At 36.6% G+C, this 17,739-nt stretch overlaps 1 protein-coding gene across 1 annotated transcript; it reads left to right on the top strand.

Annotated features, from left to right (window-relative positions):
- Nucleotides 1–300: 300 nt before the first annotated feature.
- On the top strand, nucleotides 301–2,964 carry LOC129227908 (protein P200-like). The gene has a single exon (XM_054862529.1). The coding sequence runs from the start codon at nucleotides 301–303 to the stop codon at nucleotides 2,962–2,964; it is 2,664 nt and encodes an 887-aa protein (XP_054718504.1).
- Nucleotides 2,965–17,739: the final 14,775 nt, after the last annotated feature.

Genomic DNA, 17,739 nt, shown 5'->3' on the forward strand with positions numbered 1-17,739 from the left:
GTCGTCGAAGAATTTATTAATTTTCAAACTTTTGCTAATTACATTGTTTAACACGTTCACCTGCTGATCCAATAACACTTTCTCTTTCAGATGGCCGTTTTGTATAGTGATGAGACTATTCAACTAGTTCGTGATTTGCGTGAATTTTACAGATCTGAGAGCTTAGCAGGTAACCGAATGACTCGAAGACGAAGAAGCGCTCTTAGATCTATTGGCATGCAGTTGAGGGTCCTTTCCTGGAGCTTGAGACGTCGACATCTTAAAGAATCTCCATCTACGGCGGAAGGGGAAAGCTCAGAAATGCCACAAGAAAGTGATTCCAATTCAAGTGATGAGAATAGAAATATTCCTGGTACAGTGAGGAAGAGTACAGGAACTTGTACCAAGCGGGAGCCTCTCAGTTCTTCGGAAGAACCTCAAGCAAGGTGTGAAGCCAATTCTGCGGAAAGTTCACGTTATCCTTTATGTGAAGAGAGTCGAGACATTCGTGAACATGTCGATTCAAATTCAGAGAGCCAAAGGATTCATGGTTCAAGTGGCAACATTTATGTTTCAAAGAAAGATAACATTGAAATTAATTCGGAAGATATGAAAAGTGAAATTGCTCATGGAGCTAAGAACGTTTACCCCTCAAAAGGAACTTCGGAGTACGAAAGTAAACATGAACACGGAGCAAGGAGGAAAGCTCCTCTTTTCAAAGAAGTGACTACGAAAACACGAGCTGAAAGGCAACCAATCGCAGAGCTTGTTGTCCCAGTGGATAGGTCTTCAAACAATACTACTTCAGAAACAGACGACTTAAAATCCCTAGAAAAAGTTTTTGGAGTTTCACCACCAAGAAAAATATCACCCGAACCATTAAGGAAGCGAAAAGTTGGATCAGTGGAAATGAAGATACATAAGACAGAAGCGGAAGAGACTTTTAAAGAAAATTATGGAGACAGCTCAGAGTTGGAAAAACAACCCAAACAGACTAGTAGTTATAAATCGAGAAAACAGGTGGATTTTGTCCTGGGGGAAAGATACAATCAAGAAGAATTTAAAACAGATAAGCATAGAGCTTCGGATGCTGGAGAAGGACCGAGTTTTGACCGTCAAGAGATGCAACAAGAAATAAATTCTGCTGTAGAGGAACTTGTGGCGATTCTAAATGCCATCATTAAGACATCACCGGAATCGAATCTTGATGTGACTCCGGATGACCAAGAAATTGGCACCGAAATAGGAGTCGATAGAAACGATTCTGGTGAATCGCAAAGACACAGATCTACAGATGAATACCGATTAAAAGAACCTAGTACGGAGGCAATAAACTTTATTTTAGGCGGTTGCTTAGAAGATTCACCAAATGATAGTGCCCACTCCGTTCCAGAAAGTAGTGGTAATTTAGAAACTCTAGAAGCAATTAAGGAAATCATCGCGAGTTGCTTCTCAGAACCTCTTTTAGAGTCTGTTGATGCATGTGAAGAGAGAACTTTAGAAGAAGTTGAGGTAAGTTCACATGGTGTCTCAAGAAGAAAATTAATTTTGAATTCAGATATTACCGAGATGGATCAACCACAGAATCAAAACTTTCCTGAAGAAATTTCAGAAAAGAGCTTCAACTCAAATGAAAATCTTGAACTAAGAGATGATATTGAAGAACAAAATTTGTACAGAACTCAAAGCTCAATTTTAGAAGATTCGCAGAGAAACGAAGCATGTTTCAAAAATAACGGTGATTCTAAATCAAAGGAAAGTTTCATGCATGGTGATGAACATCAATGTGTAGAAGTGTGTATGGGAGAGCAACTTTTAAATAACCCAGCCGCGTCTTTTGGAGAACCACAGCCTGTGGGAGAAACCGTCTTTGAAAGTGTATCCCGTAGCGAAGTGCCACAGCAAATGAAAGAACGCATCTTACATCATGGTGAACCTGAAACTGTTGAAAAAAGTGTCTTGGATTACGAAGAGCCAGTGGTGGAAAATGTGTTGCATAGGAGTGCCATAACAGAAAATGTCTTGTATAGCAAGGAGCCTCAAGCCATGGAAGAAATAATGCAATGCGAAATGCCTCAACCAGTGGAAAAAAGGATCATGCATCACGGGGAGCCACATTCTGCGAAAGAAATCGCCTTCCATTGTGTTGAACCTCAACCCGAGGAAGAAAGTTCCTTGCATCATGGTGAGCACCACCCCCTTGAAGAAAGCATCCCGAATAGCGGTGAAACTGATCCCGTGGAAGAACGTGTCTTGCATAGCGGCGAACCGCAACCCGTGGAAGAAAGCGCCTTACAAAGTGATAAAAAGCAACAGGTGGAAGGAAGTGTCTTACAAAGTGATCAAAAGCAACATTTGGAAGAAAATGTTTTGCATAGTGATAAAAAGCAACCCGTGAAAGAAAGTGTCTTATATCACTGTGAACCTCTACCCGTTGAAGAAAGTTTCTTACATAGTGATGAAAAGCAACCCGTGGAAGAAAGTGTCTTTCATAGCGGTAATCCTCGACCCGTGGAAGAAAGTACCCTGCATAGCAAAGAACCTCAGCCCGTGGAAGAAAGTATTCTGCATAGCGATGAACTTCGACCAGTGAAAGAAAGTGTCTTGCATCGCGATGAACCTCAACCCGTGGAAGAAAGTGTCTTGCATCGCGATGAACCTCAACCCGTGGAAGAAAGTGTCTTGCATCGCGATGAACCTCAACCCGTGGAAGAAAGTGTCTTGCATCGCGATGAACCTCAACCCGTGGAAGAAAGTGTCTTGCATCGCGATGAACCTCAACCCGTGGAAGAAAGTGTCTTGCATCGCGATGAACCTCAACCCGTGGAAGAAAGTGTCTTGCATCGCGATGAACCTCAACCCATGGAAGAAAGTGTCTTGCATCGCGATGAACCTCAACCCGTGGAAGAAAGTGTCTTGCATAGCGATGAACCTCAACCCGTGGAAGAAAGTGTCTCGTTACGGGAAGCATACAGATATTACTGAGAGCTTCCACGTTTATAAGATACTCCAAGGGAAGCAGAGAACCACAACCCGTGGAATCAAGTGTTTTGCATTGCAGTGAACTTTAACTAGTGCTGTTTATGTCTCGGTGAACAGGTGTTGCACCGAGTTGAACCTTTGTCCAGGAAGAGAGGAGGGGATCTTATACAAAAAGTGTTTTACACCATAGTTAATCCTTAAACGATGTAAGAAATTTAATAACATTCCATTAAAGGTCAGTCTCTAAATGTATCAGTAAACCCATCGAAGTTCATCCTTTGGAAGAGCAAGCTAATGATTCAAGCATTGTGTGAGCCCACCTCAAGCCTTGTTTCATCTCTATCCGATGAAGAGTGGCATCAAAATTTCGTCTTGTTAATATTTTGGAAATAATTTTTTAATTTTGCTTTATTTTGAATTTAAAGTACTTTGAATTATTTTACCTGTTATTTTAGGAAAATAAATTTTGTTTTTAGTGTGATATTGGGATATTTTATTTAAAGAAACTTGCCCAAGTTTTCTCTCATATTAACCAGAACACACTTGTAAATTATGATGTCTTTAAATTTGCTTTAAAAAAATTTAGAACTTTTTTTTTTCAATGATTTTAAAGTATGAAAGTGGTTCCCTTCTTTCCAGACAACGCATAAAACTTTACTGCCGTTGATATTTTTAAAGCAAAAAAGTTAAGTTTATTGACTGGTTGCGATAAATTAAATATATAGGTAATTTTTACGTTTAAGAACTATTTAACAGTATAAATTGATACACCAAAATGCTCAATTTCAGTAAGTTGGTTAGTCAATCCGTTGCAATTAAGTGCATTTGGAAAAAACGATTTGGTCTTCCAATTTTAAGAGAAAGAGGAATGTTTTGCTTTTGAAAAAGCAGTATGCGAAGTTTTTTAATCTTTTAGCAGCTGCGTGGGCTATATTTTTTTTAAAAATCAAATATTCTAGCTAATGTTTAAGTCTCAGTTTAATATACTACGACTTTTTAAAAGCATGAGGACTTTTCGCTTTAATATTCGATATAACTCACGGTATCTTGGCAACGTGTAAGAATTACAAAAAGTAGCCCTGTTAATACTTCAAGTTATCTTTAATTTCTATGTGCATTTACTGAATTGCACTACACAGAGAATTTTCATTTCAAAATAGGCGATGCGAATTGTTTTTCTGCCACGCACGTCCCGAGAATACTACGGGCAACTTTGAAGTAAACAAATTTCGGTGTCTCTCCGCTGCCCTCGAAGCAGAGTTTGGTGGTTACAAATTCAGAATTGTGCTTAAAAATTGGAAAATGTTAACCAAGAACCGAAACGTTTTGCAAATAATAAGAAACAACCCATACTAAAGTAACCAAAATGTTAGATTTCATAAGTATTATGATTATGCAGCTATTGAACTGCATTGTAAAAATTATCTGTAATAATACCACATTGACTAAAATGGGACCCGTATGTGAAAGTTGGGCGAGTATCACATAATGTGGTCGATAGTAGTATGCTAGCAAGCTGAGATGAAAAACTGGATTTTATTTGCTAATGAATAGTTACAAAGACGTAATTTTTATATATATATTTGTTCTCAGGAAGTGTAGTCTGGGACGCAATATTTCGACTCTCAATTCGTCCAAAAAGTAGGGGACTTTGCAATTACCCCAACTGATCCTAATTCCGAATGATTTTTTTTTTTTTTTTTTTGACAGTCCAGATGGAATAAAGCCATTGGAATCAGTAAGTTACTGCTCTTCATTTAGAACTACATGCTGTATACCAAAAGTCCGAGGGTTAGCATATAAACAACTTTTACTCAGCTAGGGACCTTTTAATAGTTTTGGGACTCCTGATTGGCCAGCAGAAGAAAATGTGTCGGCCATGTTTTTTTCCTTATCCAGTACATGTAAACAAATTTCGTTCCTCAAAAATTCTGAATTCGCGTTTGAATGTATTTAATACACCTCTTCTCTAAAATATTGTCTAGAATATCTTGTTTCAAAATGAAACAATAATTAGACCATGTAAAATAAGCATTAAAGGATATGGATGACATTTTTTCGTGGTAGTCAATAAGCAGACTTCAAATTTTTGCATGGTCCCTAGCAAAGTAAAAGTTGTTTACATGCGTCCGGTTATGGTATTCAGAGACTGCTGTTTCGCCCTTGCTATGGTTTTATTAGTGTGGCACATTCTTTAACCGAGCTGGAGGCAGATGCTGTCTCATTGAATCTGGGAATGCCAGCCAAACTGGTTATTGAAATAAATCTAGCATAACAACAAGAGTCCGCAAGAATGGCAAAGTTTGACCATCAACTAAAGACGAAGCTTAGGTAATGAGAAGTAAGTTATATTGCATAGTTCTGGCTTAATGGAGGTAACTCATTGCTCATTACCAAAGCTTTACCTTCAATTGACGAGCTGAACAATACCAGTACTGCAGACTCTTCCTGGTGTACTAGATTTATTTTCGCTAACAGTTTGTTGGTACTCGCAGCTTTGAGATGACATCTGCTTGCTGCTCGTTAATTGTTTATTCTAGACAGTTTCTGGCTATCATAATTGGGATTTAAGGTATACTGCATATCTTAGAATATAATTTTCTTACAATATATCTCTTGTTACCCGGCATTGCTTAGAAAGAGAGAGAGACGATGGTACCGCTACAATTTCTGTATCTCCAAAAAATTTTTAGGTAAAGTAACAACGGATACATTTTTATTACAACGCTACAAAAAGTGGATGCCTGTAATATGAGCACATTGGAGGTTGCATTCCTTAAATTTGAGATACTTTTATTAATTTTTAGTTTGAAAAAAATTTGAAGTAAGGTAATTGTAATTTTAACGTGCAGTGGAGATAAAGTTTGTGACCTCAAAAATAGTCAGTGCTAATATGGAGCAAATATTTTGAGTCGTAAATAAGTGCTCAGGTTTTAGTGCTTAGAAATTTCAGCAGCTCACATATAACACAGGTTCAAACCCGAACTCGAGTTTCTGTGCTTGAAGCGTTAGCTTCATTAGTTTCGATAGAAGAAAACGATGAATTCATTCTGACCAACGCTTCCGTTGCATCACTTCGATACTATGTTGAAATTGCACTCTCAGCTTCGCCAAAAAATATATTTAAAATGATCTAATTGAAGGACCAAGGGGAAGAATGATCATAGTCCACCATGCTCAAATTTCCCTCATTACGTTTTTGAGCTTTAAATCTCGAATCGTTTCCAAGTTAACCTGTTAAAACTCACTCACTATCATGATTCTTGCCTGAATAATATTTCTCTTGAATACTGTCTGTAATAATCTACGTGTTCCCATAGGTTAACCAGAGTTTTTTAGAAAAATGAACTTTGATCGTTCTTCTCCGTAGCCCTTCAATTGGAATGATGTTATAGAAAAGTGCTGAACTCCTGTTAGAGCTCTGTAATTTTCCAAAAACTTGACAGTGATTAATTGCTTGTGTCATGCTCAAGGGCGCCCATATGCAAAATTTTAAGGGGGGCTCAAATATTTTCTCCCTACTTTAGCAGGATATTTTCCCCATGAAAACCGATTTCAGCACAAATCAGAGCTACTAAAATTTGACATTTTTTATAACTTATTCGTTAATAGCTGGATAAGAAATGGTTTTTACATTTTGCAAAGAAGAATGTACTAAAAGCAAGAAAGTTCTAATTTTCAAGGGGGGGGGGGCTTGAGTCCCCACTTGCCTCCCTATACGTGCGCCCATGGTCATGCTGGTGTCATGTTAATATGCTACAGTCGGCTGAACGGCATTCAATATCTAAAAGTCTACTTGTGAACTTCATTATAAGATCACACCTAGGAACTTCACGACACTGACCTTATAAGCGGGGTGATCTTATAACCGATAATACGTATTTGCCAAGAAATAAGAATAAAATACTATTACTGTTTTCAGTGCCTTGCCTTTAATCTTCGAGTTGAACCGATGCATTGCTTCGGTCACTCGTCTGGTGAGTGCTAATTCTATATTAGCAACCACTTTGTTTGGCACTCTTGACTTTCTTAAGAGGTTTTCCACCTAAAGCCCAGTCACTTCCTATGCCGGGCTGATGAGTGCTAATAAGCACGAAACTGCAGTCCTCGGTTGGAATGACTGAGCTGGCGGTATATTTCAACTATTACTATTATCTTACTTATTACTATTACCTTCTCAAAATTTGATAGTACTTTAAATAATAGTAGTTTCAGGGGCGGATCCAAGGGGGGGGCAACGGGGCAATTGCCCCCCCCCTGGACAAATGAAGGGGCGCCCGTGGGGACGGGCGCCGGGAGCCGCTGCCTAAAAAAAAAAAAAAAAAAAAAAAGGTTACGCACAGTCACCAAAAAGGCAAGTTTCTGAGGACTCCCCCCCCCCCTACCGCCACCAAAACAAAAGCTCTGGCTTGCTTTAACCTGCTCTGCTCTCCAAGTATGCAATAAAATATTACACGCGCCCTCAATCATCAATCACATCAATGGTTGCTAACTCCTGGCTTTCGATTAGTTTAACATCGTTTTTCTATTTTCGATTTTACGCTACTAACACCGGTTCTCATCATGCATGCAGTGGGGCGAATACACGGCCTTCTAAGGGGCGCAATTTCCGCTATTTATAAGTTTTCTCTCTGAATTCAGAGGGAATGTTTTGAATCTTGATACAAAAAAAAAAAAAAATTTGTCTCCTTCACCGGTTCTCAAACAGTTTGTAGTGGGGCGTATCCGCAGCCTTCTTAGGGGCGCAATTTTTGCAACCTATAAGTTTTCCCTATAAATTCAGAGGGAATGTTTTCAAATTAGCTGCAAAAAAAGGGGGGGGGGATATTTGTCTCCTTCACCGGTTCTCAACATGCACGTAGTGGGGCGCCTTCGCGGACTTCAAAGGGGCGCAATATCTGCAAAGTTTCCCTCAAAATACATAGGGAATGTTTTGAAAAATGTTTTGTCTCTGTCGCCGGTTCCCAACCTGTATGAAGCGGCGCTCATCCACGGCCTTCTATTGGGTGCAATAACCGCAACAAATGAGTTTACCCCCTAAATTCAGTGGGAATAGTTTGTAATTTGTTTAAAAAAAAAGGAGGGGGGGATTATTTGTCTCCTTCACCGGTTCTCAACCAATATGTAGTGGGGGCGCATCCCAAACCTTCAAAGGGGCGCAACATCTGCAATTTATAAGTTTTTTCCCTCTAAATTAAGAAGAAATGCTTTAAAATTTGTTACAAAAAATAAAATAAAAGAGAAAATAGAAAGGAAAACCAATTTTCTCCTTCACTGGTTCTCAACCTGTATGGAGGGGGGGGGAGGCTCATCCCCGACATTCTAAGGGGCGCAATATCTGCAATTTATAAGTTTCCCCTCTAAATTCAGAGGGAATGCTTTGAAATTTGGAACAAAAAAAATGGAAATATTTAGAAAAAAGAATTTTCTCCTTCACTGGTTTTCAACCTGTGTGGAGAGGGGCGCATCCAAGGCCTTCTAAGGGGCGCAATATTTGCAACCTATAGGTTTTCTTTATGAACTCAGGAGAAATGTTTTCAAATTTGAAGCAAAAAATAAATAAAAAAAATATTTGGAAAAAATATGTCTCCTTTAACGGTTCTCAACATGCATATAGTGGGGCACATCCACGGTCTTCTAAGGAGCGCAATGTCCACAATTTATAAGTTCTCCCTCTACATTCAGAGGGAATGTTTCGAAATTTGTTACAAAAAAAAAAAAAAAAAAAAAAGAAAGAAAATTTGAAAAAATTATTTGTCTCCTTCACCGATTCTCAACCTGTATGTTGTAGGGGCGCATCCCCAACCTTCAAATGGGCGCAATATCTGCAATTTATAAGTTCTTCCTCTGCATTCAGGGGGAATGTTTCGAAATTTGTTACAAAAAAAAAAAGAAAATTTGAAAAAATTATTTGTCTCCTTCACCGATTCTCAACCTGTATGAAGTGGGACGCATCCGCGGCCTTCGAAGAGGCGCAATGTTCACAACTTAAAAGTTTTCCTTCTAAATTCAGAGGGAATGTTTTAAAATTTGCAGCAAAAAAAAAAAAAAAAAAAAGATGCTGGAAAAATTAATTGTCTCCTTCACCGGTTCTCAACATGGATGTGGTGGGGCGCATTCGAGGACTTCAAAGAGGCGCAATATCTGCAAAGTTTTTCCTCTAAATTCAAAGGAAATGTTTTGAAACTTTTTACAAAACGAATGAGAAAATATTTGGAAAAATGTTTTGTTTCTCTCCGTCGCCGGTTCCCAACCTGTATGAAGCGGCGCAACATGGGTGCAATAACCGCAACTTATGAGTTTGCCCCTAAATTCAATGGGAATGGTTTGCAATTTTTTACAAAAAAAAAGGGGGAAAGGGGGGGGAATTATTTGTCTCCAACCTGTATGTAGTAGGGGCGCATCCCCAACCTTCAATTGGGCGCAATATCTGCAATTTATAAGTTTTCCCTCTATATTCATAAGGAATGCTTTGAAATTTGGTACAAAAAAAAAGTGGAAATATTTAGAAAAAATAATTTTCTCCTTCACTGGTTTTCAACCTGTGTGAAGAGGGGCGCATCCGAGGCACTCTAAGGGGCGCAATATCCGCAAAGTTTTCCCTTTAATTTCAGAGGGAATGTAATTATATGTTCAATTGTTTTATTTTCGTACTGCGATTGCGACGCCTTATTTTCAAGAAAAAATAACTTAAAATGTCATTTAACGTTATGTATATAATGTAAGTGTTAATTGGCTCCAGATTTTGCAACAATTTTTTATGGTCAAACTCCGGTTACCAGGACTTTTGCGCTGCTCAGAAAAAGCACTTTTTCTCACAGTTGAAATGCTTCCAGTAAAATAATGAAAACATCTGGAAAAGCTTAACGTGGGAATTTCTGAGAAGCGATAACAGTCCTGTGTTAGTGACAGTGTAGTCTATCCTTTGAAGTGAGGGACAATAGGAAGGAACGCAAAGTAAACAGGGTCATATGGATTTTAAAACTGGACATAGCTACCTTTAGCAGTATTTGCTCATTGTAAGCTTCTCCCATGAGGGAAAGAGGTAAGAGCCTCTTATTAGAGTGACAAAGACCACACATCCTTTGAAGTATACCAAAGAATTAGAAACCTTTTAACACTTTTAAAAGGTAGAGATGAGCTGCCAGAATTGTAACAGGTTGCGGCCAGATGTGAAGAATATTTTAATAGGGTTATTTCCCACTGATAGTTTGATTTTTCCGTCGTGAGTTAAGGGGGACATATTTTTAGGAACTGGCAATCCTGGTCTTTGTCCGAATCACTCGTGTTTACTGGGCTTGGATAAGTTTCCTGTCAAAATTAGTTTTGTGCATTTAAAATTTGATTGATGTCTACCAGTAAAAAAACATCAGGCGCATTTAATCGTAAAAGGAAATTACGACAATTAAAAGAAGATGAAAAACAATCAAAAGCTTTGCAGAAGTTTTTTTCAGCTTCCGCATCGGACTCCAAGAAACTGGATGACAGAAATGTGGATCAATCTTCCGAGGGAATGTCAGGACCGTCGACAAGTCAAACTGTAAGTTTAATTTGATTCATATTACATTATAAAATAGTATCAGTAAATTGAAATTAAAGCGTCCATCATTTCAATTGTTTTAGCTATGAAAATTAATTGTGCATTGACTATTGACTTATTCTATAATTAATACAAATTGATTGTTTCTGAAATAGCATTGTACACTTCTCTCATTTGGTGCTTAAGCCGAACCTTTTGCTTTAAATTGCATTTTTGTAACAACTCGCTGTTGAAGAAAAAAAATGCTTGTTCAATGAAAGGATAAAAAAACAAAACATATTTATGTCCAAAATATTATTTCCAAATACTGCAATTTATAAATTTCCCACATTTTATAGTGTCTCATGCTTTAAATCAGATCACCATTTGGACTAGTTATGTTTTTAATTAATGAAAAGCATACTTAGCATTTACACTTCTGTTTTGACTTATATATAAAATTGTAATTGTAGTTTAAACTTCAACTATGTTAAACGCTATATTCATTTTTGCACAGCTGAATATTTCTATTTTTTTCCCTCTATGTGATTTCTTTCTTTCTTCCTTTCTTTTTTTTTTTTTTTTTTTTGAGGTTTTTAAAATAATTATAATATTGGCTTTACAGGTGTCTCTTTCTTCTTCAATTTCCACTCCCTCGAGACTGAATGATAATTTTGCTTCTGAAATAGAAGATGACGATCAATCGGCCGAGGCTATGTCAGAACAATCGACAGGTCGAACAGTAAGTTGATTCATATTACAGTATAAAATAGAATAAATAAATTGAAATTCAATCGTACATCATTTCAATTGTTTTAGCCATGAAAATAAATTATATATTAACTTATTTTATAATTAGTACAACGCATTGCTCACTCTTCAACTCAGATTACTATTTGAACTAGTTATGTTTTTAATTAATGAAAAGCATGCTTAGCATTTACACTTCTGTTTTGACTTATATATAAAACTAATTGTAGTTTAAACTTCAACTATGTTAAACGCTATATTCATTTTTGCACAGCTGAATATTTCTATTTTTTTCCCTCTATGTGATTTCTTTCTTTCTTCCTTTCTTTTTTTTTTTTTTTTTTTTTTTTTGAGGTTTTTAAAATAATTATAATATTGGCTTTACAGATGTCTCTTTCTACTTCAATTTCCACTCCCATGAGACTGAATGAAAATTTTGCTTCTGAAATAGAAGATGACGATCAATCGGTTGAAGCTATGTCAGGACAATCGACAGGTCAAACAGTAAGTTGATTTACATTACATTATAAAATAGTATAAATAAATTGAATTTAAATCGTCCGTCATTTCAATTGTTTTATCTATGAAAATAGATTATGCATTAACTTATTTTATAATTAGTACGCATAACTCACGCTTCAACTCAGATTCAGATTACCATTTGGACTAGTTATGTTTTCAATTAATGAAAAGCATACTTTAGCATTTACTTCTGTTTTGACTTATACATAAATTGTAATTGCAGTTTAAACTTCGACTATGTTAGACGTTATATTCATTTATGGGCCGGATACTCCTTTTTAACCCCCTCTATGTGATTATTTATTTATTTATTTTAATAATAATTATATTGGCTTTACAGGTGTCTCTTTCTACTTCAATTTCCACTCCCTCGAGACTGGATGATAATTTTGCTTCTGAAATAGAAGATGACGATCAATCGGCCGAGGCTATGTCAGGACAATCGACAGGTCAAACAGTAAGTTGATTCACATTACATTATAAAATAGTATAAATAAATTGAATTTAAATCGTCCGTCATTTCAATTGTTTTAGCCATGAAAATAGATTATGCATTAACTTATTTTATAATTAGTACAACGCATTGCTCACTCTTCAACTCAGATTACTATTTGAACTAGTTATGTTTTTAATTAATGAAAAGCATACTAAACATTTACTTCTGTTTTGACTTATATAGAAAATATTGGATTATTTACATATCTTTCTAACTGACTATGTGTTTCACTTTTTCGTAAAAAAGCGAAAATGCCTTACTTCATTTTCGCTATTGAGATAGTGTTTTCGCATTTTGCGAAAAAATGCCACCATAGCGGAAACCCTAGTGTATGTGTGTGTGTTGTTTTACAAATATTTTTATTACCGTCCTTACAGTTCTCTTCAACGAAACTGAATGAGTTTGACGCTTCTGAAATCAAATATGGTGATCAATCTGGAGAAACTACGCCTGGTCAAGAAATCAGTATAACTGTAAGTTGATTCAATGTATAATACAAGACAGTACAGTGGAAGTTAAATTTCACTATGATTCTTTGGTGTGATTTTTTTTTCATAAGTTTCTTTTTTCGTCTGAAAAATAACATTCAGTCTGGCTCTGATAAAAAGATGTGTGGCCTTGACCCTGCTAATATCATCTCTTGTTCCAAATCAGATGAGAGTTTTCTTCTTCATTTGTATTAGTTTTCTCCAAATTCTTAACATTGGCTCTTATATCGTTTTTCATCTAGGCGTTTTATGTCAGATTTAATTTTCCCCCAAAAAATAGCTTTTAAGCGAAATAGTACTACCTGAGCAAAACTTAGGTTTGATTGAATCGACAAAGCCCTTCAGTCGCATGTTTTCTTTTGTTTGTTTTAAAAAGTGAGAACTATTTGTTGAAATTTGAACATTTCAAACACACTTAATCTTTAACTGCGAACGTGAAAAAATTTAGTACTATAAGTGACATGACGTTTCACAGCTTACTGTTTTCAAAGTCAATTTTGTAGCAAAAATAATGAAGAATTTTAAAAATTTATGTGCCTACTTAATTATCGGTGTGTAACAAAAAACCTATAAGTAATTTCAATAAAATTTATATCAAATATTTATTAAAAAAAAAGGAACGAGATATAACACTTTGTAGTACTTTTCAGCCTTAATCTACATGAGATGCTTGTTTTCTTATTTGAATTGACCCTATACAAGTATACGATAAATTTAACACATGTCACTTAAAATTTGATCTAGAAAGAAAGAAGAAAAAATCAACTACGTATTTCTAGAAACAAAATAATAAAACTCCGAGAATGACTAAGGCATGGGATCTGATCAACGGGAGAAGTGATCCATTCCATGAATCAATTTGACCTTCATTAAAATAATTTTTTTTTCTGCAGGGTAGTGGACAATTTTTATCAACAAAGAAGCAAATCTCTGAAGCTAGATGCATTGAATCCTTTTTCCAGACTCCCCACAGGCGTGATGTTTCAGATTGCGTTGTTCAAGCAGCTTCCAAGTCCGTTGGAGGTGATATATTAAATACTGAAGAAATGACTGTTCTGCCTTCTGCCGACTCTACTGCATGTAAAAAGTCAAATGTTCCTTACGATATTGGAAATTTTTTAGGTAAAAATATAGATGATTACTCCAAATACCAGCTACTGTCAAACCCCTGGAGGCCCAAGGATGATTACAAATTTCCAGTTTCCTTGCACACGGTCAAAGGAAAGGTAGTGAAAAGATATTTTTCTCATAAATATCTTATTAAATATCCTTGGCTTGTGTTTTCACATGCTCAGCAAGGTTTGTTTTGTAAGTACTGCCCTTTTTTTGCAATCGGTGGCGTTGGTGGAAGTCAAAAAACAGTGCCTTTGCAAAAGCTTGTGACTAAACCGTTGCTAAACTTTAAGGACATTGCAGGACACAATGGAGATTTGGAATTGCATTCTAATCATCACTACCACAAACGAGCAGTAGAACAGGGGATTGCATTCCTGCAAACATTTGATAGGCCAGACTTGGAAATAGTTAATCTTGTGAATGAGCAGCATCTCAAAGAGGTAGAAGCAAATAGGGAACGTCTTCGTCCGATTGTTGAAACAGTTATTTTTCTCGGGCGGCAAAATCTTGCATTCCGTGGACACCGAGATGACGGGTCAATACTTTTAAACGCTGATACATCTGGTGGTGCCTCCGACGTAGCAGTTAACGAAGGGAATTTTAGAGAGCTTTTGAAATTTAGAGTATCTGCTGGGGACCAAAAACTGGAGAAGCACTTACAGTCAGCTTCCGCTAATGCGACATACATTAGTAAGACCACACAAAATGCTCTCATTTCATGCTGCGGAAAGGAAATATTGGAGAAGATTTTGTCTAACGTGCGAGCATCGCAGTATTATGCACTACTTTTTGACGAGACAACAGATCTGTCACACTCGTCACAACTAAGCCTTACGATTAGATACGTTAATGATGGTGGCATTCGTGAGGATTTTATAACCTTCGTAGATGCATTTTCAGAAATAGATCCCACTAAACATAATGATTATGGATCTGAGGAAGATGATTGGAAGGCTATAGAGAAATTAATCACTAACGAAGAAACTACAGACGAAACCGCCACACTAACAGAGTTGTCCTTGACCGGTAAGGCTATCGGTCAAATTGTGTTATTTCAACTGAAAAATAGACTGCATCTTCCTTTAGAACTCTGTGTTGGAATAGGAACAGATGGATGCGCGGTCATGCTTTCTGAAGTTCGCGGTGCAGTCGCGGAGGTTCAGAAAGAAGCAAAAAACGCCATCAAGACACCCTGCTACAGTCACAAGCTGAATAATTCCATTTCACGCAGTTCAAAAGTGCCCACTATCCGAGATGCTGTAGCAGTTATAAAGGAAATAGTTTCCTTTTTCAAGGCCCATCCAAAGAGGAAGACTGTTCTCTTGAGCACCTTGGGATGTGCCCTGACATCCTTATGTGAGACTCGGTGGGTGGAGAGACACAAGGCTGTGCTTCAGTTCTCTGTCGACCTCCCGAAGGTAGTTGAGACCTTAGAAAAAATATCAGGATGGCGTGATCCAAGCACAGCTGGCAAGGCTACTTCATTAGTGACAGCAGTTTGTAACGCCCAATTTATAGTGGCTATATTGTGCCTCAGCGATATACTGTCCTTAACTCACTCTTTGAGTAAATTGTTGCAAAAGAAAGCCCTTGATATTCATGAAAGTTCTGTGCTGGTAAAAAATACAATAAGCATTCTAGCCAGACGAAGAGAGAATTTAAGTTCTAGCTTTAGCAGAATCTGGCAACGAGCACAAAACTTAGCCGAAGAGCTAGAGATTGAGCTAAGCATTCCACGGATCCCTTCCCGTAAAGGACGGCAAATCTATCGTGCAAATTACGATACAAATTCAGCAGAAGAATATTTTAGGGTTTCAGTATATGCACCTGTTCTAGACTTCGTTCTAGCAGATTTGCGAGAAAGATTCTCAGCTGAAACATTAGACGCGTTTCAGCTGTTCATTATCATACCAGAAAATATTGTTAAGATAAATCTGGAAGAAAATGATGAAATTGTAGCATCCCTCCTCGATCGCTTCGGACTTCTCCTTGACGTCGAAAGAGGAAGTGCCGAGTTTCTGCTGAAAGATGAACTCTTATTATGGAAGGAAAAATGGGTTGAAGAAATGGGAAAGAAAGCAGAGCTTCCCGTAACTGCTTTAAACGTATTGCCTAGCTGTGATGCATTTCCCATCATACGAAAATGTGTCCAAATCCTTGCAACACTTCCAGTAAGTAATGCATCCTCTGAAAGATCATTTTCCTCGCTGCGACGCCTTAAGACGTATTTAAGGACAACAATGACTGAAAATCGTCTTGTTGGTCTTGCACGTATGCATATTCACAGGAATATTACAATTGATATAGATAAAGTTATTACGAGGTTTGCAAAAAGCGGCAATAAAAGGAGAAGACAATTCAGAATATAAAACTCAGTAGCGTCACTACAAGTAGGGGAGAAAGAGGGTGGATTCTGACCCGGGTGTCACCCTTCTGAGGGATGACACTCAAAACGAATATAACATTTACAGAAAATATAAGTACCGGAATTTCCCCCAAGTTTCCCCCAATTCAATCAAATTATAAAAATATACCTGAAATTAGATAACTATCTTGTATAAATAATTGAGAAAATTAAATGGTGAAACACCTTGATCAGTTTCCTCATTTTCTCCCCAAATTTTCTACCAATGGTGAAGTTCGTTCACAAACTAACCATGAAAAATAAGCAATTTTGTACGGTACGGCATATGTTTGTTTAACCTTTTTGAGTCACAATTGGACACTGGCTGTAGAGACAGTGGTAGTAGTCCAGTTATAGTTTATTGAAGGTGAGCATTAACCCCAACTGCAGTACAAAGCGGTAATAGTTTACAACTTTTTCCGTTTCTTCATTCTCTCGAAATGACACATTGTTAGTAAAACAATTAAGTTTCTGGATCCTGTTCAACCTTGGAAGCAAAGCACTTCTCTGCTTGTCAAACTGTCTCTGTTGCCATTAAATATTACTAAAATGTAAATGAAAGTATTGAATTTTACGTGCTTCCTTCAACAATCTCTTGCATGATATTGCGCGAGTTTCATTCTTGATGATGTCAGAGCGTTAGGAGATCGCTTTTGGCTATTATATAGATATTTCTGAAGTGAAAACTTCTTAAGCCATGTTGGGCATTTTTGAAGATGGGAAAAACAATGTTTGTTATTGGTGATAATATCACCAATATCAGAAACATTATTGTTTCAATGTTTCTCGAACACACATATTATGTGTGTTCGTCGTTGCCACGCTGAAAATGGACTGCTAATTCTAATAAGCGCAATACGAGAATTTTTGCATGAAAATTTATTTATTCATTCATTCTTCAGACTCTTCTGAATTACTTCAATTTAAAATTGGGAAGATATTTAATGATTTGTCAGGGGGCTTTCAACATTATGTTTGCAAATGATAAAAATCTACCATTTCTGAATTTTAAAATAGAAAATTTGATTTAACGATGTTCAATGATTTGAATCTTAACACAACGAGACAAAAAACTATAATTGATGCAGTCTTTGTAAGATATTTAAATAAATTCGAAGAAAAATTGCTTATTTCCTATTTTAGTTAAAAAAAAACCTGTAGTATCAATTTCGGAACTAAGTGATAATAATGATGATAATGATTGAAGAGTTGTTAAAATTGTGGATAAAAATTTATAAGTCTTATTGGTATTCATTTCTAAGAATACCAACTCCTTGAATTTCATATTACATGTGTCTGTAAATATACGTTTTAAGCAAAAGCTTGCAATGTTTGTATGTAAAATAATATGCATTATTTTTGATGTATATTAGCGCATTAAATAAAAATTTTAATATAATTTTTTGTAGTAGTAGTTTATAATAACGAATAAACATACACCTCAATTAAAAGTATTTTCTGCATAATAAAATATTTGTTTACG

Source organism: Uloborus diversus, chromosome 8 (genome assembly GCF_026930045.1).
Source record: "Uloborus diversus isolate 005 chromosome 8, Udiv.v.3.1, whole genome shotgun sequence".
Taxonomy (NCBI): domain Eukaryota; kingdom Metazoa; phylum Arthropoda; class Arachnida; order Araneae; family Uloboridae; genus Uloborus; species Uloborus diversus.

What these genes read in the sequence shown, in the direction of transcription:
- LOC129227908 (XM_054862529.1), top strand. Translation starts at nt 301, where the DNA reads ATGCCACAAGAAAGTGATTCCAATTCAAGTGATGAGAATAGAAATATT.